This window comes from Ctenopharyngodon idella, chromosome 24 (assembly GCF_019924925.1).
Source record: "Ctenopharyngodon idella isolate HZGC_01 chromosome 24, HZGC01, whole genome shotgun sequence".
NCBI lineage: Eukaryota > Metazoa > Chordata > Actinopteri > Cypriniformes > Xenocyprididae > Ctenopharyngodon > Ctenopharyngodon idella.
In genome coordinates, this window is record NC_067243.1 from 7,310,684 (window position 1) to 7,337,852 (window position 27,169).

Sequence of the window (27,169 nt, forward strand, 5' to 3'; positions counted from 1 at the left end):
GTCAGGCTCACGCCCTCTGAGGAGGTTCGAAGAGCAGTCAAAACAGTTGTTTCCTGCTACTTTGCTTCGGGTCACCGAGGTGGCTGCTCAAAGTACACCACAGGCCAGCCTCGAGAGGCTCCCTTAGTAGATTCTCTGGCAGAGTGGATGCTTCTGCCAAATGTATCTCAATGAGTCCTGCAGATGGTAGAGAAAGATGTTACTTCATTGTTCCAAAAAAGGATGGAGGGTTGTGTCCGATATTAGATCTTCGACAACTGAATCGTTCAGTCAAAAAGCTCAAAATGTTGACTCTGAAACAGATTTTGATGCAAATCAGATCCGAAGACTGGTTCATCACAATAGATCTAAAGGACGCGTACTTCCATGTCTCCATCCTTCCACATCACAGTTCCTGAGTGTGGAAATTCCTCAGGTTCGCTTTTGGGAGCGAAGCGTACCAATGTCGGGTTCTTTCTCCCTTCGAGCTCATTGAATAAGTTTCAGAAAAGTTTCTGACATTGAAAACAGTTTTCCTTCTAGCCATTTCTTCTCTAAAGAGAGTAAGGCAAGGCAAGGCAATTTTATTTGTGTAGCACATTTCATACACAATGGTAATTCAAAGTGCTTTACACAAAGAGGAAACAAATACATTAGATGGATCTAAACGGATCTATCCATCAGAGCGGATCTAAATGGATTAGGAGTAGGAGTAATCCATGGAGTAGGAGATCATCAGGCCCTATCGGCATGTGCCTTGAGTTTGCACCATGGATGGTTAAGGCTTTCCTTTACCCTAAGCTGGGCTGTGTCCCCAAGGTGCCGACCAATGTACCGAGGCCTATCGTGTAGCAAGCCTTCTGCCCTCCTCCTTTCAAGGATCAGGACCAGGAAAAGTTTAATCTTCTCTGTCCAGTAAGAGCGCTGGATACATATGTCCACAGAGCTGCCATGTGGAGAAAATCCAATCAGCTTTTTGTCTGTTTTGGACTGGCTAAGAAAGGTCATCCTGCTTCTAAGCAGACTGTTAGCAAGTGGATAGTCGAGGCTATCTCTCTTGCTTATGAGATCTCTTGTCTAGTCTAGTTGTCAGAGCTCACTCTACCAGGTGTATGGCGGCCTCCAAGGCCTTAATTTCAGATGTAAACTACAAGAGGTTTGTGATGCGGCGGGCTGGTCTTCCCCGCTCACATTCATACGCTTCTATAGCCTGGACCTGGGCTATAAAAGTTGTGCCAAAATTTCACACGGACAGGCACTTGTAAGTACGGCGTTTGGGCATTTCGTTCCCAAAGTGTCATTGACGCAGTGCAAGTTCCCTTGAAAGGTAATGTCTCAGGTTACGACTGTAACCATAGTTCCCTGAGAAGGGAACGAGACGCTTCCGCTAATTGAAGCTAATGCCGGTCATTCTGGATGAGCTCTTATGCTTTCCTGGTCGTTCTGGATGAGCTCTTATGCTCGTAATGCCGGTCATTCTGGATGAGCTCTTATGCTTTCCTGGTCGTGACATCACCCGCCCGAGACGTTCCGTCTCGCCATTGGACTAGTTGACACACGTGCTTCAGACGCAATCACGCAGGAGCATTTCCAAAGCATCATTGATGCAGCGTCTCGTTCCCTTCTCAGGGAACTATGGTTACAGTCGTAACCTGAGATGTTTTTAATATCAGCCATTTATTTGTTTTTAGCTGTAACATGAAAATAATTATTGCCTTATTGTTACTGGCCAGAATTAATATCTGTGCATCTTTATCCGTGTTACTTTGTCAAATAAGTAATTCATTTAGTGACAGAAATAATGGAAAAGTGCTCTCTTCCTAGTTGTTGAATCAGCTTTCCAAAATTAATATAATTTATTCTTTTTATAATAAGTTATACAATATGGTAGTGCATTACTTTTATCCCCAACACGGACATGTGTTTTTTGTTAAATAAAATATATTCGATTTAATTATTTTGGGATTTTCACTTGCAGTTGTATTAGCTGTTTGCTTTTCTAAGCCAACAATAATTCCCAGTTTTCCTCCATGTTGTTGCAGGTTGGCCATCCACCGGCTGGCGGCTCGGACCCCGATCCGTTCTCTGGAGCAGGAGGAGAGGTCAGGTGATACAGATGTTGAGGGCATCAGGAGCAAGATAGTGGAGCTCAGTGTTCAGGCAGGAGTGAGCAGTGTTCATACAGCCTTCATTGCCATTAATAAAGACAGCAGACAGACTGTGAAAGGACCCCTGCTGCAGAGAAGAGTGCCGACATACTGTCTGTACTCTAGTTGTGAGTGTATAAATCGCTTTTACTGTAAAACCAGACATACTCAGATGTAGAGAATAAATCTCTGAAAGGCCCTTTCACATGACTTGGGGCTGCTTTTTGATATACAACTTTATTTATCTAGATTCCCGCAGGAATAGTTACTGTTTTTTTTACATTTCCCTACGAACACCATCAGGAATCATTGACTGAACTTCGAAATGAGAGCGGCAGACAGGCTTGAGGTCATTTGAACGGGCATTTACACTACTGCGTGTGTTTAAGATATAATAATTTTTAAAGTCCCCCTGTAGTCAATATATATATATATATATATATATATATATATTTATGGAAATGTTCTATCTGTTGTTATGGTTAATCTTTGTTCTGAAAAACTTAGTTAAAATTAAAACTGTATGTTTTTCTTATCTTTTGATCTTGATTTTTTTTCTTTAAGTGACTGGACCTGAACAGAAGATTGGATTAATGACAAATAATACAATGAATACATAGTGTCACTAAAGCTCACTAAATGTGAAACACAAATGCAGCGTCGCCTCATGGTTAATGATCATTATTTGTCTTTTGCAGAGGAACGGAATTTCTTCCGTCGTGGTTCTAAGACTGAGGCTGCCCCGACTGCTCAGACAGACTCTCAAAGCAAGAATGAGGGTATATACAGTACAAATACACACACACACACACACACACACACACAAGAGATGGACACAATGGCTATGTTTGGAAAGTACTATCTTACTTACTGAATACTGAAGCGAAAAGCCGCTTGTTTGTAAAAAACAAATCAATCATTAATGCGTTTTTAACTTAAAACCATTAAAATACGAGTCCTCTATCCATAATATCACTTTCTCCACTGAAAAAGTTGTCTCTTCTGAATCAGGAGAGAAATATGCACAGATCAAGCACCGTTTACAAGCGAAAATAGTTCTAAACAAGTATGTCATGGATTTTAATGGACAACAAGGGATGGACTTTTTTTTACTAGAGAAATCAATATGGACTCATATTTTGTGACGGTTTGAGGTATAATGTATTTTGCTTTCAATTATCATAATTTATGTAACATCATTTTGTGTGTTCAGCCACTCCTGATCCCCCAAAGGACCATTTTCTCCAGCTGGTTTCTCTCCAGAAGGCGTCAGGCTGCTGGGAGCTGGACGCCACACTGGCGGATGTGTTTGGGAAGACGGAGGATGAGCTGACCAATCAGAAACCAGCACAGGTGAGAGATGTGATGAAATAATAACACAGCGATGATTGTGTCCAGTAACAAATGCAGTGGATGATGGTCTGTACACAGGTGGATGGGTCAGTATGGGCCACTCTCCTGGCTCTGATCTGGTTATACGGCTGTAAAATAGACCAGCAGGTCGAGTGGCAGTTTGTGGCCATGAAGGCAGCGTCATGGATCGGCTCTCAGAAAGGTGGGATCTCCATTCCAGAACACATTCATTTAGATATCTTCAGTTCTTTGACACACACTGATGATTCGAGTGTGTGTGTGTTTCAGTGGGCGATCTGTCTCAGTGTGTGTGTGTGGGTAATGTCCTGCTCGGATGTCAGGTGACCCAAGAGACTCTGGGAATCTGAAGATGTCAGAAGACCAAAGATGTCAGAAGACCAAATTATAAAATAAACTCAGCAAAAAAAGAAACGCCCCCTTTTCGGTATACTGTATGTTAAAGATAATTATGTAAAATCTAGTGTTTTTCATGTTTGTTCAATGAGCCATAAACAATTATTGCACATGCACCTGTAGAACAGCCTTTAAGACACTAACAGTTTACAGGTGGTAGACAATTAAAGTCACAGTTCCAATAACTTAGGACACTAAAGAGACCTTTCTACTGACTCTAAAACACACCAGGAGAACGATGGCCAAGGTTCCTGATCACATGTGTGAACGTGCCATAGTCCTTCTGCAGGAGGCTTGAGGACTGCAGATGTGAACAGAGCAATGAACTGCAATGTCTGTAATTTAAGACGCCTGAGACAATGCTACTTTTGATATTGACTCATTATTCCATTTCTGTTCATCAAATATCTGTGAAATTTATTCAGTTTACATCTCACGTCTTACGTCTTATGTTCATACAAATATTTACACATGCTCAGAAATTTGTTGGAAAAAAGCAGTTGAAAGTGAGAGGATGCTTCTTTTTTGCTGAGTATTTGTGTGACCTGTGCCATATTTTTGAGCCACTTTGACTTTAGAAACACATTTTGAGTTAATACCATAAAACATAAAGTCTCAGGTTGAAAATATTTTAAATCAGATTAAAAAACTGTTGAACAAAACTGCTGTTCGTTTTCTTTGTCTCTCAGTAATTTACTAAAGCGGTTGGAGGAAACTTTCACACAGCAGCAAAATAATGTTTGGAGTGACAATTATGTTTATACACAAATATGAAAAATAGTCACAATTTGCATTCTGTAACCAAAAGTATGTGTATATAACATTTTAACACCCTTAAAATTACGAAAAATGAAAGAGCTACAATTACAAAAAGGACGAATTCTGTTTCTAAAGTCTGAATAACTGATGAATCACCTGTAATGAAGTTTCCTGGAAAGCTTCCAGTAGAAATTCCACTTGGCTTAAAAGTTTGAGGCGCAAGGCGTTTTTGAATATAACTTAATATTCATGAGCCAAAATTGTGACTCAGTTTAACCCTCATCCTCTCCTCCCGTACTTAACAAAAGTGTTCCTCGCGAGTCAAAATGAATTATACCTATTTTTTTATTTTTAATGCATTTTTGTAGATTTTTTGTTAGTTATTATTTAAGTACATTAAAATTACTAATTTTATTAATAAATAATATAATTTAAGCACATTCTTCACATTCTTTTAACATAAATTCAAAATAACCCAATATCATGCATAACCCTGTTAAAGCAGCTCAAAATATCTCACATTTGGTGTCTCTGTCGACCTCTTGTGGGTCCAACCCGCCATGTATTCACAAACGAAAGCAAACGGTTGGGTGTTTCGGGCGGTTCGGGGCCCCATGGTGGGTCGGGGTCGGGCGTTTCAGGCGGGTCGGGGTCAGGCGTTTCGGGCGGTTCGGGGCACCATGGCGGGTCGGGCAAACTTTGCCCCTTTGTGTCGGGGCAAAACTAGACACAAAGTTTAATAGACAAATCTATGACAAAATAATCAAACAAAATAATCAAAATTACGTATCAATATATTTGTTACAGCTCTGCTAATGTGAATTACTATTAACTTCATCACTCAAGGTTAAAACAACTGCATGTAACTTTTAGTTTTAGTAATATTTATCATTAAATATTGTCAAAACTATAAATGTCAACATTTAAAGACACATTCAAAGACTCTTTCATTAATTTGATATAATTCAAGTTCTCAGTGTCTTCAATTTTATCATGCTTCTTTACTCTTCTTGGGAAAAGTTTTGGGATCTTGGGCAGAGCAAGTGTTCATCTGGTTCCTGAACGTTCCTCAGACTCCGGGATGGACCGCAAAGACCCGAATCCTGAGCTGTGAGATTTTGAGCATGATGAGCTAAAAACTGCTGATGATAGTGATCTGAGTGAACCATAAGCAGAACTTCCCACAGACCATGTGTCCGACCGCTCATCTCCACTCACTGTGGAACAAAATAAATCAGTAAACGGCTTAAAACTCAAAAATCTGACATTTAACTCATTATGTTCCTAAAAATAATGTAGCCTATTGATAATCATTACCAGTTGCCCTTTAAAACATTATACAAATACTTTATTAATCAGATGGGATTTTAAAAGATGGGATTCTAATGCTTTAAAAATTTCACAGGGAAACAAAAGTTACTGAAAGTGCCAAATAAAACAGAAGACACTCACTGGTTGGTGGTAGCCATTCCATACTGTTATATAGTTTTATGTCCCCTGACTCGTATCTTGTATGAGATGAATCTCTGGAACGTGATGAACTGAAAACTGTTTCTGTTCCTGATCGTGATCTGAATGAACCGTAAGCAGAACTTCCCAGAGAGCATGAATCAGATCCATCATCTCCACTCACTATAATAATGAAAGCAGAGAGCAGATCAGGAGAACATTTACATTAATGTGTTTGACAGACACTTTTATCCACAGAAACTGACATGGCATTGAAGAAATATATTCATCAGTTTCTTTTCATTCAGTATTCTTTACAGAATACTGTAAAGCCATTTTCCTGGCTTTTTGGCAGGTGGGCTGGGTTCTTTGGATGCCTTTGATAAAAAGGGATGTTTGTGAATATGCTATTTCAGAGGAGGGTGAGCCGAAAATATGTTTATGGAAAAATTGGATTTTGCGTAGGTAACCCTTAATAGAGCCAGCCTGGAGGTTCTTAATGCTGTTTACATGAGATACAAATAAGGTAATGCTGAGAAGAGAAAATCAGGAAAAGGCAGGCTGGAAGAATGGCTGGGACCGGGGCCGCTTGCGGTGGCAGCCTCACGCTCGGGCCAGCCCCTGGAGCCTGGAGAGGAACAAGGAGGGTAGAAAAAGAGGGAAGCTGGCAAAATAAGGCATCTGGGCTTGCGACGCTAAAGGAGGGAAGGCGCTAGCATCTAGGAAGGTGGAAGCAAACAGAAATATCCTATTGAATCCTTATGCAGTGAGGCCTGGAAGTTAGCTGTATTCAAGTTAAAGCCCAGAAATTCAATGGACGTGGCTGGACCCATGGTTTTATCCAGGGCGATTGGAAACCTGAGCAAAAACTGTGCAGGGCTGAGAGATAGATTATTAAGCTTTGTACATATTCTTATTTTTTCAGAAGAAGCCTAAAACGCTTTATAACCTGCATATATTCACCTCCGACACGTCAGTTTGATATTGTAATCGTTGTTTGATGTTGAATGATCAAACAGCAAAGTGCAGTCTGATTTAGATGATCGGTTGTTCTTTTAACTTTTGCTGATTTGAATCACACACACCTTCATTTAGTAAAGATCAAAAGAGACTCACTTATGTAAAAAGACAAAGAGGTTTGCAAAATAAAAATATGTGCACCTTGAATTTATTCAATTGTGTTCAACAATCACTAAAGGATCACTAAAATTTGCCATGAACACGTTGCTTGTATGATATTATTTATTTATTTAATTTTATTTATTTATAGTTTAGTTTTCTTTTCCATACTTATCCAGACCTGGAAATGATTTAAATCAAATTCCATATTTTTCCAAACTGCGTAGGAACCGTCAACATAATCAGTTATTTAATCAGTTATCTGTCTATTTCTGCTCGTTCTAAATCAGATACAGCTTAAAGGTGCAGTCATACTGCACTTTTTGTCCCATTGACTTACACGTATGCTAATGCGTCAGACCGGAAACGCCAGCTCGTGCGAAAAATTTTGCATTTCGCTGCGTTCCAAAGTTCAAGTTTGGTGAATTCTGACCTGCGAATTCACATTAGTAAAAGAACGATTGCATGTAAAAATTTGTCTTACCAGTCTGTGCTGCGTCTCTTTACCAATAGTGAAGCTGTGGGTTGAAGTTAATTCAAAACAGAAATACATATATACTATAACTTTAAGTTTCTAAGCAACTTTGTTGATAAATCGCAGGACAGCGATGACAGTAAGTTCAGAGTTTCATAATGATTCTGTCTGCGACTGTGCATGTGATCTGAACGTGATATACGAGCTACTGTTTGCGTGTTTAAACCACAAGGAAGCCAGACGTTAGTTTAGAAACGGCAAATCACTTGTACAGAAACAGTTTAAATGTGAATCAACCAATCAACATTGATCCAGATGGCGTAACTGTGAAAATTTTGTGTGTACACTTTTTCTTATTGATCTTATGAAGTATTCTAATTTATTGAGATGAATTGGTGGGTTTTTGTTAAATGTGAGCCAAAATCATCACAATTAAAAGAACCAAAGACTTAAAGTACTTCAGTCTGTGTGCATTGAATTTATTTAATACACGAGTTCCACAATTTGAGTTGAATTACTGAAATAAATGAACTTTTCCACGACATTCTAATTTATTGAGATGCACCTGTATGCTTTGCGGGCTAGCCCTCACCAGGGCCGACCTAACAGCTGGCCTAGGCTAGCGCTAGGGATAATTTAGGCGGTCTGCTAAACATTCCTGCCTCTGACCCCTCATTAGGTGAGCGTAGGTTCCTTTTTTCTAAAAGATTTTTTTTTATCCCTAGAGTTGGCCTCCTCTCAATAGAGAGTCGTCTGGCCAAGGCCCGCCCCTCTGCATTGGGGCATAATGCAGGTTGGTGTAGAGGCAGAATAGGCAGTTCCCTTTTTCTATTTGTGAATAGTAAATGCTTTTTGGTAGGCGTCCCGCATTTCATAAGCTGAGCTATTGTTAGACCATCGCTAGACTCTGCTGAAGCCCACTGAACTAACGTTCAAGCGTTGGGTCGATTATGGGTGGCTTTTATATGAAAGGCCCCATTCCACTTCGCTTATAGCTCTGTTTTATCTGCCCTGCACCATTGTGGCTCAGGTCGAGCGGTATTTTGACCTTCACTTCGGTCTGGTCATTTATTACGCTCCCTTGTAGCCCAAGCATTGCCACGAACTGACACCCGTGTTCATCTGGAGTAGTAGGCCCAGATGGGATTCCTCCAGGGCATGTTGGAGTATGTTTGCACTCCCCTTGCTTAAAGAGTAAAAGGTGCTTTTACTGAGTACACTGCTTGTCGGCAATGTGATAGGTCCCAGGCTTAGGCGCTGTTTAAACAGTTGATCTCTGCTACTAGACTTGCTATAAGGTAGCTGGCCTTAACAGGCCTCCCTGTGAGCAGCCCCAGCAAATGTGTTTCTGGTAGCTATTGTAATTTTTATCAGATAGTAGGCCTTAGCAGGCCTCTCTGTGATGAACCCCATCAATGTGGATGTTGTAGCACTTTGAGTTTGTGACAGCTAGTAGTAGTTTACTGTCAGGTAGCAGGCCTTGGTGGTCTCCCTGTGGGCGAACCCCCAACGTTTTGTGGGGCTCTTAATAGCAATGCCTTGCTATTGGATAAGTAGCCCTGGAGGCTAGTCCCCAGCAGTAATGGGTTTTTCTGGTAGGTGTGCATAGTTTTGCTACAGATAGTAGGCCTTAGCAGGCTTCTCTGATGACACAGTGTAGGATTCTGGCTGCTAGCGAATGCTTGTTCTCAGTTGCTGCCTTAACAGACCTCTCTGAGAATGGCGAGCCACAGTGTTGCAAGTTCTGAATAGCTAGCTAATCATGCTATCAGGTAGCTGGCCTCAGCAGGCCTCCCTGAAAGTTAGCAGGCCTTCCTGTGGGCAAGCCCCAGTGTTGCAGGCCCTAGACAGCTAGCTAGCAGGTAGTTGGCCTTAGCAGGCCTCCCTGACAGCCAGCCCATAGCAAGTGGGTGCATGGCGGCTAGCAATGGTCATTTCAGCCAGTGAAATTTTGCAAGCGATGTGTTCGGCCCTATGGGGCCCCTCTGAATGTGAAATTCCCCAGAATGCGGGTATTTCTCTGCCAGTTTAGACGCGATACCAGGTAGTTGGCCACTGTAGGCCTCCCTGATGCGAGTCCCCAGCAGCTGGTATCGGTCAGTAAGGTCTTGTTGTCAGGTGGTTGCCCTTTCGGGCTTCCCTGAGACTGCACGTTACTACGTGTAGCTGGCCTGGCTTTCTATTGCCTATAGCCTGGTCAACCTAACAGGTCGAGCTTTTTGACTCCCCTCAATTTGAGGGTAGGTTTGAGTATTTAGCTCCCTAAGTCTGGTCAGAGGTCGAAGGCTTCTATCGAGGCCTCCCAGTTAGATCAGCCCTTAGGCTGTGAGCACTCCCCTCGCAAGGGTCCCCCTTTAGAGTGCACAGCTTCCTTAGCGCCTTGAAACATAGGTGCTTTGTAGATCCTAGGATTGAGCAGATCAACTCCCCTTGCTGGCAAGGGTCGATAGCGCTTTGCTGAGTCCTGCTCTCCAGGATGCCCGTCTCTAAGATCTGGTCTGAGTTGGTTACGGCCCTTTTGCAGTCCCTCTTTCTGGATGTCTCTTCGTGAGACTTATGTATCTGGAGACTCTGTTTCTGTTGAAACGGACAGGTTGTTGGCAGACTAGGTTACTAGTAATGCTAGGAACCAGGTCAGCCTCCCTGGTGGCATTCGGGGTGACGTAGATCCCCTGAGAAGTGACTAGCTGGGGTTCCTTTGGCCCCCTAGCCACACTCCCTAAAAGGGACCCCTTCTGTTGAAGCTGTTGGTCCCAGGCCTTGGAGCGGCCTTGGCAGGCCCCGATGTGCAACATATGGGAGGCTTCTTTGAGGCTTATAGCTTGGGCTTTGACCGCAGGGAGTGATGTCACTGACAGCTCATTTGTGACCCATAGGAATAGTGGGTCTTGTGTTTCAGTGGAAATTGCTTGATTCTGACAGTTGTCACTGCCATATGCTGGCATGCACTCCCCTTAGCATGACGACATGGGTATATCGTTCCCCTAGCGCTCTGACGCAGCGCGAGTTCCCTTTTGAAAGGGAACGTCTCAGGTTACGCATGTAACCATGGTTCCCTTTCGAACAGGGAACGAGATGCTGCGTCTCTCAGCCATGCATCGGGGCCCGCCTGCATACACTCCCTTCAGACGATAAGTGGATGACATGTTATCTAGGCGCCCCTTTATATGCTTACGGGTCGCACCACTATGATGTCATGGGCTGTCGCCGGTCAATATGATATTGCCGAGATTAGATAAGTGTTTCAGACACCATTTCCCGCAGAAGCGGTTCCCCTAGTGCTCTGACGCAGCATCACGTTCCCTGTTCTCAGGGAACCATGGTTATATGCGTAACCTGAGACATTTCTTTTTGTTATTGCTATGACTTACATTTTAATGATTTACCTAATATACTCAGTATACAGTCAGCAGTGACTGTATAATTTTGAGATCCATCTTTTCACACTGAGGACAACTGAGAAACAAACATTCACTGATGCTCCAGAAGGAAACACAATGCATTAAGAGACAGGGGTGAAAACTTTTGAACAGGATGAAGATGTCTAAATTTTTCTTATTTTGTTTAAATATCCTATTTTTTTTCATATAGTACTGCCCTTTGGAACCTACAGAAGATACTTTATATGTTTCCCAAAAGAAAAATTAGGTACAATTTACCTTGATCTTCAAATTCAAAAAGTTTTCCTCCCCTGGCTCTTAGTGCATCATGTTTGCTTCTGGGGCATCAGTGAATGTTTGAACCTTTTGTAATAGTTGTGTTTGAGTCCCTTAGTTGTCCTCAGTGTGAAATGATGGATCTCAAAATTATACAGTCACTGCTGGAAAGGGTTCAAATATGCAAAATATGCTGGAAAATTAAAGAATTCGCTGGACCTGGAGGATTTTTCTGAAGAACATTGGGCAGTTTAACTGTTCAGGACAAACAAGGAACTCATGAACAAACATCACAAAACAAATAAACAATCATGGATCATCCAGGTTATGTTAATTTTTGAACAGGGTCATTTTTTTGTCTTGTGGAATATATACACATCTTTTATATAAAATATTTTTACTCAGGATGGTACTAAATATAAAATAACACACATTTTGTATGATCCCTCTTAATTTGTTAAAATAATTAACATTTTGCAGATTCTGCAAGGGGTATGTAAACTCTAGAACATGACTGTATCTGAACTATAAAGTATATCGACTTACTCATCTGTGATCTGATGTCCTCTCCCTGTTTTTTCATCCTCTTCATTCGTTCTTTTTCTCTCTCTTCCTCTGCACTTCTTCTCTCTTTCACCTCCTGTAAAATCTTTCTGTCTAATTCAAAATGGCAGCCGTTGTTTTGTGCCACTGTCTCCTCAATCTTCTCCAGCAGCTCCTTGATCTGAGTGTCGTCACTCCTGTTGTGATTGTTGAGAACATGATACCTGTTCCCACATTTGTCCAGCAGCCACTGGAGATCCTGTCCTTCACTCTCAATGTGCTGCTCTATAGATGTGTCTAACAGAGAGTCTCCACAGGTGAACAGAACTATAGTGTGACTCCAGACTCTCTCACTGAGAAGATCCAGATGATCCTGCACTGCTTTTCTCTCAGTCTCTTCAAATATATTGTGAACATCTATGATCAGTAGTACAGCATGTGGTCCTGGAGGACACAGAGACACACTGAGCAAAATCTCCTGTTTCAGTATCTCAGGACTCTCCTCTACAGTGTCATTCCTCCACCATCCTGGAGCTTCAATGACAGTGACGTGTCTGTCTGCTACTTCTCCGTGTCTCCTCACACACTGAGCAGATGTCTTCAAGTCAAACTCCTCTCTGCCCAGGATGGTGTTTCCTGATGAACTCTTACCAGATCTTCTATACCCCATCAACACAATCCTCAGATCTGAGAGATGTTGAGTATTACCTGAAACAAATAGAGAACAAAACAAACTTCTTAAGACGGGTGACATCTTAAGTCTTTCTAAGTATTCTCTCTCTGTGAAACAAAAAGTTACTGAAATAAAGTTCACCGTATCTGTATGGGTGTCAAACTACACATTATTGATTAAAAATAACATATAAGTGTATCTCAAATTAATTAAACTCTTGAATCAGAGTTGAACAAAAGTTATTGATGGGCAATAATTATGAATTATGGAGAAAAGAAAACACCTCGGTTATGTATGTAACCTTAGTTCCCTGAGAAGGGAACTGTGTTGAAGCGCTGCGGGAACGTCTCTGTGTGATTGCGTTGTGAAGCATGTATGAAATCAGTCCAATGGAGTGACGGAATGTCATAGGCGGGTGACGTCACTGAACAGGAAACTATAAAGTCTATCCGAAAACCCATTCATTCAGCTTCTGGAAAACTGAAGCAAGTCGCTTACGGGCATGCTGGGAGTATGGCAGGGCGATGCAGCGTCTCGTTCCCTACTCAGGGAACTAAGGTTACATACGTAACCGAGACGTTCCCTTTCAAGGGAACTCGAGCTGCGTCGAAGCGCTGCGAGAATGCTAATACCCACGTCGCCATATGAGCAAGTGACCATCCATGTGAAATCGATGCGCACACTAGGATGATAGCACCTGCGCCCCTGGAGTGGAGCCGAGGTCCAGTTCATAGAACCTCACGAAGGTATGCGGCGAGGACCAGCCTGCCGCATCACAAACTTCTTGGAGAGAAACTCCTGACAATAGTGCTTTAGAAGCAGCCATACATGGTCGAGTGAGCTTGAACAGCCAAAGGTGAAGGCTGACCAGCCGACTCGTAAGCAAATGAGATGGCCTCGACCACCCACTTGCTCATCCTCTGCTTAGATGCAGGGTAGCCTTTTCTAGGTGGTCCGAAACAAATGAACAACTGTTCTGACTTTCTCCACAGGGCAGCTCTGTGGACATAAGCATCCAATGCCCTAACCGGGCAAAGCAGATTCAGCTTCTCCTGGTCAGAAGTCCGGAGGGGAGGAGGACAGAAGGCCTGCAGCACAATAGGCCTCACAGTATTAGTGAGGACCTTCGGAATATAACCCGGTCTAGGGTGCAAGAAGGCTTTAACCATGCCGGGCACAAATTCCAGGCACGAGGGAGATACCGAAAGGGCTTAAATGTCTCCAATTCTCTTGAGAGACGAAATAGCAAACAGAAAGATAGTTTTCATTGTGAGAAACTTCTCAGGGATTTCTTCGATAGGCTCGAAGGGGGCCACAGAGAGGTCTTGTAACACAACGGCCAGGTCCCAGGCCGGTACCCTTGTGTGAACTGCAGGTCTAAGTCTCATAGTGCCACGAAGGAAACGAGTAATAAGCGAGTGTCTCCCCAAAGATACACCAATCAAAGGAGCGTGGTAAGCAGCTAAGGCCGCCACATACACCTTTATTGTGGAGGGGGATAGCCCTGTGGAAAATCTTTCCTGCAGGAACTCTAGCACCACACCAACAGGGCAGTTAACTGGGTCCCACTGGTGGTTTCCACACCATGAAGTGAATAATCTCCACTTCAAAGCATAGAGTTTCCTCGTGGAGGGAGCTCTGGAGTGGAGTATGGTCTCAACAACCTCAGTTGAGGGACATGAACTCATGAGCTGGGCCCCCTCAGAGGCCAAGCCCATAGTTTCCACAACTCTGGGCGGGAGTGAAGGATCGACCTGCTCGCCTGAGAGAGAAGGTCCGTCCTGATTGGAATCTCCATCGGAGAGCTGTCTAGAAGGGATATCAGGTCCGAGAACCATACTCGGGCTGGACAGAATGGGGCCACTAGCAACAGACGGACCCTTTCCTGGTGAACTCTCTCCAGAACTCCCGGGAGCAGCGCAATCGGGGGAAATGTGTACAGACGTAGCCTCGGCCATGCCTGTACCATAGTGTCCAGCCCCAGAGGTGCTGGGTTTGTCATAGAGAACCATAATGGGCAGTGAGTCGTCTCTCGAGACGTAAACAGATCCATGTCGGCTCGACCGAAGTTCTCCCATAGGAGCTCCACCACCTCGGGGTGAAGTCTCCACTCCCTGGGCCTCGGCCCCTGTCTCGACAGGATGTCTGCTCCCAAACTGAGGTACCCTGGGATATAAACTGCCTTGATTGAGAGCAGTTTCCCTTGGGTCCACAGGAGCGGAATTAAAGTATGTGGACTCACTCATCTGTGATCTGATGTTTTCTCTCCTTTTTTTCATTCTCTTCATTCGTTCTTTTGCTCTCTCTTCCTCTGCTCTTCTTCTCTCTTCCACCTCCTGTAAAATCTTTCTGTCTAATTCAAAATGGCGGCCGTTGTTTTGTGCCACTGTCTCCTCAATCTTCTCCAGCAGCTCCTTGATCTGAGTGTCGTCACTCCTGTTGCGATTGTTGAGAACATGATACCTGTTCCCACATTTGTCCAGCAGCCGCTGGAGATCCTGTCCTTCACTCTCAATGTGCTGCTCTATAGATGTGTCTAACAGACGGTCTCCATGAGTGAACAGAACTATAGTGTGACTCCAGACTCTCTCACTGAGAAGATCCAGATGATCCTGCAATGCTTTTCTCTCAGTCTCTTTAAATGCAGTGTCCACAGGTATGATCAGTAGTACAGCGTGTGGTCCTGGAGGACACAGTGACACACTGAGCAAAATCTCCTGTTTCAGTATCTCAGGACTCTTCTCTACAGTGTAATTCTTCCACCATCCTGGAACTTCAATGACAGTGATGTGTCTGTCTGCTACTTCTCCATGTCTCCTCACACACTGAGCAGATCTCTTCAAGTCAAACTCCTCTCTGCCCAGGATGGTGTTTCCTGATGAACTCTTACCAGCAGCTCTATTACCCATCAACACAATCCTCAGCTCTGAGAGATGTTGAGCGTCACCTGAAACAAATAGAGAACAAAACACACTTCTTAAGGTGGGTGACATCTTAAATCTTCTTAAATCTCTCTCTCTCTATGTGAAAAAAGGGGTTACTGAAATAAAGTTCACCGTATCTGTATGGGTGTCAAACTACATATTATTGATTAAAAATGTAAGTGTATCTCACATTAATTAAACTCTTAAATCAGAGCTGAACAAAAGTTATTGATGGACAATAATTATGAATTATGGAGAAAAGAAAATTGCTTAATTTCAATGATCTGCACACAAAACAACAGATTACAGAAAGTGTAATCATTTTAAAGTGAAGTAATCCTTTAAGCATGACTAAATTACAAATAGCTTCAGAATAATGTTTTCAGAAAGTGTATTCATTAAAAATAATTAAATAGAGCTCTAAACCAGTGAATGAATCTCTCTCGTGTGTGTGTTCACACCTGGGAAAGTGTTATCAGTGCACTGGTGTCTATTAGCTCCAGCAAACACATGACTGTATTACATTTACATTCACTTACTAGATGTAAAGGAAGACAAAAAAAAGACAAATTTTAACTGAAAAAAAAAAAATTATGGAAAAAAAACTAAGCCTAAAGTGTCATAAACAGATCCAAAATCTTATCCGTACAGACCAATATGAAAGTGAAAGCATGTCAAACATGTTGACATATTTTCTTTTATGAAAATAGATTTATTACGATTGAAATGCTTACTGATGTCCATTTTACATGACATATTTTTTGCCTTATTTGAAGCTCCAAATGAAATATAGATCCACCAGCAGTCTAGTAGTTTTTACTTGTAATGTTCTTTCAAAGTGTATTTGACGAGACTCACTTCCTGCTGCTTCAGAACAGACAAACATGAGCGTGTCTATAGATGTAAAGATGATGTTTGAGTTATACTCAAGACAAGCTGATTGCAGTTATTTTTTGTTTGTTTGTTTATTGTTTTCTATGGATTAGGTAAAGCGATTTCCATTTTCAAAAGCACACCCTATGAAGAACAGCATTGTTTAAGAAATTAAAGCACTTATTTCCTTCAGTAACAGCTTTTAGGGGCGTCACTGTGAGCTGCTCTGAACCCGTCATTAGGAATGCCTCTACAAATAGAGATTAATGAGAAGAAGTTTCTTGTTATTACTGCTGTGACTGTTACATTTTCATGATTTACTTCATATATCAGTGTGAATATCTGCACTATAAAGTATGTGGACTCACTCATCTGTGATCTGATGTTTTCTCTCTGTTTTTTCATCCTCTTCATTCGTTCTTCTGCTCTCTCTTCCTCTGCTCTTCTTCTCTCTTCCACCTCCTGTAAAATCTTTCTGTTTATTTCAAAATGGCGGCCGTTGTTTTGTGCCACTGTCTCCTCAATCTTCTCCAGCAGCTCCTTGATCTGAGTGTCATCACTCCTGTTGTGATTGTTGAGAACATGATACCTGTTCCCACATTTGTCCAGCAGCCGCTGGAGATCCTGTCCTTCACTCTCAATGTGCTGCTCTATAGATGTGTCTAATAGAGAGTCTCCACGAGTGAACAGAACTATAGTGTGACTCCAGACTCTCTCACTGAGAAGATCCAGATGATCCTGCAATGCTTTTCTCTCAGTCTCTTTAAATCCATCATCCACACGTATGATCAGTAGTACAGCGTGTGGTCCTGGAGGACACAGAGACACACTGAGCAAAATCTCCTGTTTCAGTATCTCAGGACTCTTCTCTACAGTGTAATTCTTCCACCATCCTGGAGCTTCAATGACAGTGATGTGTCTGTCTGCTACTTCTCCATGTCTCCTCACACACTGAGCAGATCTCTTCAAGTCAAACTCCTCTCTGCCCAGGATGATGTTTCCTGTTGAACTCTTACCAGCATATCTATTACCCATCAACACAATCCTCAGATCTGAGAGATGTTGAACGTCACCTGAAACAAACAGAACAAAACACACTTCTTAATGTGGGTGACATTTTAAGTCTTTTTAAGTAATTTTTCTCTGTGTGAAAAAAGGGGTTACTGAAATAAAGTTCACCGTATTTGTATGGGTGTCAAACTACATAATATTGATTAAAAATAACATATAAGTGTATCTCACAATAATTAAACTCTTAAATCAGAGTTGAACAAAAGTTATTGATGGGCAATAGTTATGAATTATGGAAAAGTAAATTGCTTAATTTCAATGATCTGCACACAAAACAACAGATCACAGAACACACAGATTAAACAAGACTAAATTACAAATGATAATTCAGAATAATGTTTTCAGAAAGTATATTCATTAAAAATAATTATATTGGTGCTCTAAACCAGTGAATGAATCTCTCTCTTGTGTGTGTTCACACCTGGGAAAGTGTTATCAATGTACTGGTGTCTATTAGCTCCAGCAAACACATGACTGTATTACATTTACATCCATTTACTAGATGGAAAGAAAGACAAAAAAAAAAAAAAAGTACAGTACAGTACTTATCCGTACAGACCAATATAAAAAAAGTAAAAGCAAGTAAACAAGTTGACATTTTTTCTTCCATGAAAAATCCTAATTTTACAGAAAATAACTGATTTTTTTTCCAGGTTGTTTTCTTGTATTTTAAATTGTACTCAATACTCTGTAAAATTATCTCTAAATTAACATCTCGGCTGTTATTTTAAGTATTATGACATTAATGACAAATTACAGTAATTCACATTTTTTATAGCTACAGAAAAAATACTATTTTTATACAGTATTTTTCTGTTTTCTTAAATTACATACAAGTGTATGTAAAATTACAAGAATAATCTGTAATTAGTACAATAACAAAACAGATGATAAAATGGTCAAATGACTGGCAGCAACAACTACCAAACAAAAACCATAAAATTAAAGTAAAATTTCCATATTTAAATAAGCTGAAAACACTGTTATTTTACAGTTATTTCCTGAATTTTTACGATCAAATGCCTTTACTGTAAAAAGAAAATGGTTAAATGACTGGCAGCACCGGGTGCCAAACAAAAACCTTAAAATTAAAGTAAAATCTCCTTATTTAAATAAGCTTTAACTGAAGAAAAAAAAAACTAAGCCTAAAGTGTCATAAACAGATCCAAAATCTTATCCATACAGACCAATATGAAAGTGAAAGCAAGTAGACAAGTTGACATTTTTTCTTTCATGAAAATAGATTTTATTACAATTAAAATACTTACCGATGTCCATTTTACATTACATATTTTTGCCTTAGTTCCAAATGAAATATAGATCCACCAGCAGTCTAGTAGCTTTTACTTGTAATGTTCTTTCAAACATGTGTTTGACAGGAAGTAGCGTACTCACTTCCTGCTGCTCCAGAACAGTGACAAACATGAGGCGTGTCTATAGATGTAAAGATGATGTTCAAGACAAGCTGTTTGCAGTTGTTTCAAGTGACAGTAACTTTTGTTTAAAGATTAAATCAGTTTGACTTTGTTTCTTTCATACAAAACTTCTTTCATACAGAATTAACTAATCTCGCAGTTTTTGCTAGGCTATAACAAATATACTGTAGAAACACACAGTTACAGCAGCTGGAGAAAAACTAAAGCTAAAAATCAAGGGTCAAGAGGCCAACTAAAGCAAACACTGATCTCCATAACGATGACTTCAAACTTTATTATTTCAATAAAATATCAACATCTAAACCTCAGGTTCTGCTGCATGTTGCTTTATTTAAAGACAGTAACTGTGTAGTTGCTGATGCAGTGATACAGTAGTTATGTTAGCTCATACATCAGCAAGCGCTTCTGCCAGTCATTGACCATGTCTTTTTTAACGATCTTTAACCATTATTTTCATTAATGGTAAACGTTTGGCACCCTTTGCTGCCATGCATTTCACAGTTTTTTTTATGTTTATTGTTTTTTACAGTGTAGTTCACCCAAAAAAGAAAATTATCCCATGATTTACTCACCCTCAAGCCATAGGTGTATATGACTATCTTCTTTCACACAAACACAATCTGAGATATATTTAAAAATATATTTGCTCTTCCAAGCTTTATAATAATCCATCGTAAAAAATAATCCATACGGCTCTGGGGGGGTTAATAAAAACCTTTTGAAGTGAAGTGATGGCTTTTTGTAAAAAAAATTATCATATTTAAAACTTTCTAAATTCAAATAACTAGCTTCCGGCGGACAACCGTACACATACTGCACATGTCCATTTGCGTCAAAAGAGTAATCGTGACGTTGTGTATGACGCAGGATGTACACACTTTTATATATATATGCATATATTATATAGTAGAACCTGATCCCCAGAAGGACCCGTTAGTGAACGCACATATAACTTGTATTTCTCTGTCTTTCTCTGCAGACCCGTTACTCCAGCTGGTTTCTCTCCAGAAGGCGTCAGGCTGCTGGGAGCTGGACGCCACACTGGCGGATGTGTTTGGGAAGACGGAGGATGAGCTGACCAATCAGAAACCAGCACAGGTGAGAGATGTGATGAAATAATAACACAGTGATGATTGTGTCCAGTGTCCAGTAACAAATGCAGTGGATGATGGTTTGTACACAGGTGGATGGGTCAGTATGGGCCACTCTCCTGGCTCTGATCTGGTTATACGGCTGTAAAATAGACCAGTAGGTCGAGTGGCAGTTTGTGGCCATGAAGGCAGCGTCATGGATCGGCTCTCAGAAAGGTGGGATCTCCATTCCAGAACACATTCATTCAGATATCTTCAGTTCTTTGACACACACTGATGATTTGAGTGTGTGTGTGTTTCAGTGGGCGATCTGTCTCAGTGTGTGTGTGTGGGTAATGTCCTGCTCCGATGTCAGGTGAGCGAAGAGACTCTGGGAATCTGAAGACTTCGGTGTTTCTACTTCCTGTGCCGTCAGAAGACAAAAGAACTGTTAGTTTCATTCACTATTTTTCTGTTACTTGTTTCCTTAATGTTTAGTCCATTTCATTTGTTCAAATCAACACCAGTTTATAAATATATGTGAGTGAACACATCATTTGAGTTTCATGTACCAAAGTAAAAATATGTTTGACTTTCTTATATATTTTTTTTTCTCAAGATACAATCATTTAAAAGAATGAGGTCACATAAAAACTGTTCTGTTCTGTGGTTTTTTGTGGTTTTGAGACTGAAAACTTGAATCCGATTAAAAATAATTGTTCTATAAAAGACAAGTCCTGTTGGTCCTGTATGGTTTTCAGCACTTAGTGTAATTAGCCAAGGCTAGCATATGTTATTCGCTCATTTGTTTGCTCTGCTTTATCCTTACGTTACTTATTTATCTGAATGCCTGTAATCAATTAGGCAAAACAGCTCAAACGATGTATCACATTACACAATATATACATTGTTTTGAACATGTAAACTCTTGCACTTTATGCTGAATGTTGACACTTTTATTACCATTTCGAAATAATCCATTAAACAGTTGCAATTTGAGGATCGTGCACTAATATTTTAAGTTCCACTGCGCGTTGTCTCTTGGACACGCCCACAATAGGACGATCTCATGAATATTCATGTAGACACCACCCAGAGGAACTGACGAACACCCCCCAGACATTTGGCCTCATTAGAAACGTTCAAAAACAGTGGATTTACTCGCATAAATGAGCTTGTCTGTTCAGATTTAAAGGAATTACGTTCTGTGTTTTAGTTTCACTTTCGATTTCGACTTTTCGATTCATTTCGTATAAAGGAGCGTGAGAATGGTGAACTGCGGTCTTGTGACTGAGAAAAACGAGCCAGGTATGAATTCGCCTATTTACTGTTCGCTGTTTCCTAACTTAACACTCACATGTTGGATGACAGTTGTTCAGTGTCAGTTGGGCATGTTGTCACGTGTTCCCATTTACGTTTATTCTGTTATTTATGAGTATGGAGTCTATTAAACCCTTTATTTACCTCTCAGAGAGCTATATGTGAGGTTTTTTGTAATGTTGTTCTGCTGCATTGTAGAGTTTTTTTTTTTTTTTTTGTGATGTTATGCTGTATTTGAGGTTTATGCTCTGCTGTATAAGGGTGTATTTGTGATGTTCTGCTGTATTTGTGATGTAGTTCTGTTGGTTTGTGTGACTCAGTGCCTCTGAAGAGCATCTCAGTGGAGGTTCGGGTTCAGGATCATGTAGCCACAGTCTCCTCCACTCTGCAGTATGTGAATGAGGAAGAGCGCCCCCTGGAGGCCTTGTTCGTCTTCCCTCTGCCTGCTGATGCTGCTGTCTGCCACTTCAGTGCCAAGATCGGAGAGCAGGAGATTGTGGCAGAGGTCCAAGACAGAGAAACCGTGAGTCCAAATACAAAACCTGCAGGAAGCTTATTTGCATATATTTTTACTGTGCACCATATAACAAAATTGTGTCTCAGCAGGCGAGGGATCAGTATGATGACGCTGTGAGTTCGGGTCAGCAGGCGTTTCTGTTGGAAGAGAGCGCAGAGAGTCCTGATGTGTTCAGACTGAGTGTCGGGTGTCTGTCGCCGGGTCAGAACGCTGCCGTCACCATCATCTACGTCACCGAGCTCGCTGTGCAGGCCGACCACTCGCTGCGCTTCTGTCTGCCGGCTGTACTCAACCCCCGATACACACCAGCAGGTACTACAGCAGCTGCTGACACACACTTTATTAGTGGAGAGAAGCTGATTCTAACACACTCTGTGTGTGTGTGTGTGTGTGTGTGTGTGTGTGTGTGTGTGTGTGTGTGTGTGTGTGTGTCAGGTTCAGCTGCTGGTATAGTCTCAGAGATTTCATCAGGATGTGGATCTGTTCCCTACACGCTGACTCTCAGTGTCCATGTGAGCTCTCCAAAGCCCATCTCCAAACTAGAGTCCAGCTGCACTCTGGATCCTCTAGTGTTCCTCCACTCTGATCACACTCAGGCGACGGTACTGTGTGTCTTCATGTGTTTATCTGGATGTGTGAGCACAGCAGTTTTATTCATGTGTTTTATGTGTGTAGGTGAATCTGAGTCCTGGTCACATGTTTGATAAGGACGTTGAGCTGTTTGTGTACTATCAGGATACCCATCAGCCCTCTGCTATAGTGGAGGCAGGAGTGAACACTGCCCCATCAGGTATGACCTGCAGCTCACAGGGATTATGGGATTGAGTGATCAAGCGATCAAGCTGTCACTGACTCTCTCTCTATTTCAGGCTCTCTGATGAGGGACCCAGTGGTCATGATAAGTTTGTACCCAGAGTTCCCAGAGGAAGTGATGTCACTGGCAACACAAGGAGAGTTTGTTTTTGTGATTGACAGATCAGGCAGTATGAGAAACACGCGGATAGAAAGTGCAAAGGTAACATTTAAGATTCAAAACAGAATTTGTTTAGGTCAGAATATGGATTTATAATGGGTTTTGAATTTATGTATTGGAAATTGATCATGTTGAGTTTCAGTATCTGTCCATGTCTCTCTATAGGACACTCTGCTGTTACTGTTGAAGAGTCTGCCCATGGGATGCTACTTCAATATCTATGGATTTGGCTCTCGTTTTGAGTCCTTCTACCGGTTAGTATCTAGATTTTCATTCATAGATATTCAGTTTTGAAATGTGTGAGAGGAAAGATAGCATTGTGTTTTTTTTATTTGCAGTAAGAGTGTCAAGTACAATCAGAAAACAATGGATCAGGCTCTGAAGAGAGTGAAGGAAATGCGAGCAGACTTGGGCGGCACAGAGATTTTACAGCCTCTAAAACACATCTACAGTCAGCCCTGTGTGCCCGACCACCCCAGACAGGTACAACAACACCTCAACATGCACAATAATTATTTACTGTACAGTTTATCTTAACAGGAAGTGAGTTGCTGTCAAAACAACAAAAAACTTCACTTACTGTAATTGTGCAGCACCAATATACTCAATCACAGCTTCCCAGGAACTAAATGTCTCTTTACAGCAAATAAACAATTATGAAAATAATTTTTTGTTTCAGCCTTAACAGGAATTGTTTATATGTTTTAAGTAGTATATATGCATGTATGTATGTTTTAAGAAAAACTAAAAGAATAAAATTATTTCATATGTATTTTCATGCTCGCAGACTTTTTAATGCGACACACAGGTGGCATAACTATATTTATACAGGTGTCACATGCTTAGATGTAATTGCTGATTATTGCACACAGATGACAGGAAATTGTCAAAAAAATAACAAAGTTTCAGGTGGCACTTTTCTTAGAGCTGATTTATAATCTTCAAAATTCAATTAATTTTAGCTGTGCCTTTTCATAGTGGAGAGAGAGAGAGTCTGTAAAACTGAAAAAATCTGAATATTTACAGCTCTGATCAAGTGGTTTGTCTGATATAAATTATTATTCTCTCTTCAGCTGTTCATCTTCACTGATGGAGAGGTGGGAAACACTAAAGAGGTGCTGGACCTGGTGAAACATCATGTTCACTCTCACAGGTAAAGGTCTGCTGGATTTGATCTTCCCATCATTCATATCTTCATCACTTACACTAACAGAGTTTATTGTGTGTTCAGGTGTTTCTCATTCGGGATTGGTGAGGGTGCAAGTACCGCCCTCATCACAGGAATGGCCAGGGAGGGATCTGGTCACGCTCAGTTCATCACAGACACCGACCGCATGCAGCCCAAAGTAAAGCTCTCCGCTGGATTTCACAGGCACAAATGTTTCCTAGTCAAATGTCTCAATGGTTTCTCTTTCTCTTCAAACTATATCAGGTGATGCAGTCCCTCAGGTTTGCACTGCAGCCCGCTGTGGTTAATATCTCTGTGGATTGGACCCTTCCAGATGGCATTACTGTTGACACACTGTCTCCACCCATCAATATGCTCTTTCCGGGTCAGAGGTCACTCATTTACGCCCAACTTAAAGGAGAGGTGAGATGATGTAGCATGTGTTTCTTTAATGAGAATTAAGGTGTGTTCACACTTGGCAGGTTTGGTTTGATTTAAACAAACTCTGGTGCGATCCGAGACCGCTGAAACGATGGGTCTCAGTCCGCTTCCAAGCGAACTCTGGTGTGGTTCGACTGAAATATGAACGCAACATGGACCAAAGACAGGACGTGACATCACAAGATGGCAACCCTAAAAAGGTTCTTGTCATCATATGATGCCCAATACAGTTGGGTACAGGCGTCTTCTTGCAGATATTCATTTGTGTGTGTAACGGAGGGATTCCTGCCACTGTTTTGACATTTTCTAAGCTCTTCATGAGTACTCAGCTGGTTAAAATACCATGTATACGCACATATAATGAGCGCATTTAGCCAATGTAAATATACATCATAAAAGCCTTTTTTTGTTTTGTTTTGTATCTTTAGGTTCAGTGTTAAAAATGACAATGTGAACGCGAAGTGAATCAGGACTAAATGTATACTTTTCTTTTTTGGTCCAGACCAAAAGAACCAAGAGAACCAAACTACGTGTGTATGAAGTGTGAACACACCCTCATTTGTATAGATTATAAAATCTTCCTTTTTCCTCTCTTACAGAGTTCAGGAGGCTCTGAGGGAACAGTGACAGTCAAATACAGTCTTAAAGATCAACCAGTAACAAACCAGCTCCACTTCTGCCTCAAACCAACTGAGGAAACAGGGTAACACACACTATAGCTGCGTTTCCACTGAAATTACCTGTCCCAGGTACTTTTTTCCCCCAGACCTCTTGCTGTCTGTGCCTCCATCGCGGTCTAAAGTACTTTAAAGATCGTCAGTTTAAGATTCGTAACACAAGACACTTCTCTTTCTAAAACAAACACACACACATTCACACTAGTTGCAGAAAGAAAGGAAGTGAGGAAAGAATAGGTTTTAAGAGAGTGAAATCTTAGCAATATATGCACTTCATAAGACCTGATCTGAACGAGCCATCAATCATTAATTTAACCCTTCTATCACTTCTTAGGCAGGGTTATTAGACTTTATATCAATGCACCAGTTCAGCTAGAATCTGGAGGTACTTGCGTTTGTCGTTCGTGTCTTTAAATGGGGATTCCTTTGTCGGCGTCCTTGGCTTGGAGAAAGGTGTTTCCCAGGTTCGTTGCTGAAGGTCTTTTCGTGTCCGGATTGATGTCGTTGGAAGCCAATCATGTTCTGGTGTGCTGACGGAGGAGTGGAGTCTCCCTCGTGGCTGAAGTTTAAAGCGTTGAGGCGGGCAAAGACTGTAGAGTCATTGATTAAATTTTGCGGCAAAACTTAACTTAGAACACGAGACTCTCTACGGAAAAGAAAGAAAACTAAGGGAAAGAAAAGAAGGTAAGTGAGTGAAACGAGAATAGTTGGATGGCTTGAATGAATATTTTCATCTGATCTTGATCTGCCTTGATCAGGTCGTCTGCTCGTCATCGTCTTTTTGATCTTTGTATACTGAATATTTAAACTGAGGTGTTTGTCCAACCTCTTTGAGGAGTTCTGACCAATTAGGTATCGTGTTTGATTCAGAGGTGGCTTTCTCCTCCCCGATCATAAATTAAATGTTATCTCCTGGTCTCTTAACTTTCCCGCTCTCAGCAGAGAATACAGAAAACACATGATTTCTCTAAAAATAATACGATACATTTTACAGATTTCATTCAATCCATCCTTTGAGTTATCAGAAGTCAATCACACACAGTAAACAACACACTCTTCAAATCAACCATTCAAAAACAATTACATGAATTGTGAGTGTTCGGGGCATAATAGTCCCGTATATAGTTTGTAGACATAATATAGAATTATGCAGCAGTTGGACGACGTTTGATTACCAGTCTGTTTAGAAATGTTTTGATGCATTTTTGATATGTAAAGGCAGTCTCTGTGGTTTCCCTATGGATTTGAACTTTGTGTCACTTAGAAGAAGAAGGCCTGTTTTATCTCTCGGTCTCATGAGATCAAACACACTCTGGTGTTATCTTCTTGTGGCTCAAGTTGCGTTGTCTTTTCAATCATTTAGTCTTGTGTTTACTGCTCAACATTTATAACGTTCTTCCTTAGCTAGGAAGCATGTGTAGCCATAAAGTACTTAGCTGAGGGTTTTGGTAGACTGAATGGAGCCGCAAATGACAGATTCTCTGATTTTGGGTAATAAATCCCTGTTTCCGTTGCAGGTTGGCCGTCCACCGGCTGGCGGCTCGGACCCTGATCCGTTCTCTGGAGCAGGAGGAGAGGTCAGGTGATGCAGATGTTGAGGGCATCAGGAGCAGGATAGTGGACCTCAGTGTTCAGGCAGGAGTGAGCAGTGTTCATACAGCCTTCATTGCCATTAATAAAGACAGCAGACAGACTGTGAAAGGACCCCTGCTGCAGAGAAGAGTGGAGACACAAAGTTTTTCAGATGTGTGTCAACAAAGGGCTCTATTAGGTAAGACAAACAAGAGTTTTGTCAATCTGTTATTTGTATGTATGACACACCACCCGTCAAAAGTTGACTGGACTTGAACTTTAGCCACACTTGACTGAATTTATGTTTGTCATGATTAAATTTGGTTAAGAAATCATATAATAATATATAATATACACTTTGTGTTCAACTCATTAACATGAGAAATCAAATGTTTTACAGATTTGCGTCTAGGATGTAGCCTAGTAAACGGTAACCCACCCACCTCACCAAAATGTTTTTTTCTAAACAAATCATTTAAAGGGATAGTTCACCCAAAAATGTAAATTTTGTCATCATTTACTCTCCCTTAAGCTGTTCCAAACATGGTGATCTGCTTGGT

The 27,169-nt window shown here is 41.2% G+C and overlaps 2 protein-coding genes across 17 annotated transcripts in view; one reads left to right on the plus strand and one right to left on the minus strand.

The window, feature by feature from the left end:
• Nucleotides 1-27,169, plus strand: part of LOC127507385 (von Willebrand factor A domain-containing protein 5A-like) — a 62,830-nt gene that overhangs the window by 4,714 nt on the left and 30,947 nt on the right. The window contains exons 1-14 of one of the 5 annotated variants that reach the window (XM_051884456.1): nucleotides 20,741-21,249; nucleotides 21,582-21,784; nucleotides 21,868-22,090; nucleotides 22,214-22,380; nucleotides 22,454-22,568; nucleotides 22,648-22,793; nucleotides 22,917-23,005; nucleotides 23,090-23,234; nucleotides 23,825-23,904; nucleotides 23,983-24,097; nucleotides 24,184-24,342; nucleotides 24,960-25,063; nucleotides 26,555-26,808; nucleotides 27,010-27,039. In XM_051884456.1, the coding sequence (XP_051740416.1) occupies nucleotides 21,210-21,249; nucleotides 21,582-21,784; nucleotides 21,868-22,090; nucleotides 22,214-22,380; nucleotides 22,454-22,568; nucleotides 22,648-22,793; nucleotides 22,917-23,005; nucleotides 23,090-23,234; nucleotides 23,825-23,904; nucleotides 23,983-24,097; nucleotides 24,184-24,342; nucleotides 24,960-25,063; nucleotides 26,555-26,808; nucleotides 27,010-27,039 (1,870 nt within the window). In that variant the 5' untranslated portion in view covers nucleotides 20,741-21,209. Of the gene's footprint in view, nucleotides 1-2,021; nucleotides 2,255-2,824; nucleotides 2,906-3,339; nucleotides 3,400-20,740; nucleotides 21,250-21,581; nucleotides 21,785-21,867; nucleotides 22,091-22,213; nucleotides 22,381-22,453; nucleotides 22,569-22,647; nucleotides 22,794-22,916; nucleotides 23,006-23,089; nucleotides 23,235-23,824; nucleotides 23,905-23,982; nucleotides 24,098-24,183; nucleotides 24,343-24,959; nucleotides 25,064-26,554; nucleotides 26,809-27,009; nucleotides 27,040-27,169 lie in introns of those variants that run through there. The other 4 variants (XR_007928334.1, XM_051884452.1, XM_051884450.1 and 1 more) reach the window with 4 other exon arrangements.
• The window catches only part of LOC127507381 (uncharacterized), an 84,971-nt gene continuing 63,230 nt past the window's right edge, over nucleotides 5,429-27,169 (minus strand). For 8 of the 12 annotated variants that reach the window (XM_051884445.1, XM_051884441.1, XM_051884444.1 and 5 more), the window contains 5 exons: nucleotides 16,733-16,953; nucleotides 14,810-15,514; nucleotides 11,898-12,602; nucleotides 6,105-6,284; nucleotides 5,429-5,869 (listed from right to left, as the gene is read on the minus strand). In XM_051884445.1, the coding sequence (XP_051740405.1) occupies nucleotides 5,700-5,869; nucleotides 6,105-6,284; nucleotides 11,898-12,602; nucleotides 14,810-15,514; nucleotides 16,733-16,953 (1,981 nt within the window). In that variant the 3' untranslated portion in view covers nucleotides 5,429-5,699. Of the gene's footprint in view, nucleotides 5,870-6,104; nucleotides 6,285-11,897; nucleotides 12,603-14,809; nucleotides 15,515-16,732; nucleotides 17,438-27,169 lie in introns of all 12 variants that reach the window. The other 4 variants (XM_051884437.1, XM_051884439.1, XM_051884447.1 and 1 more) reach the window with 3 other exon arrangements.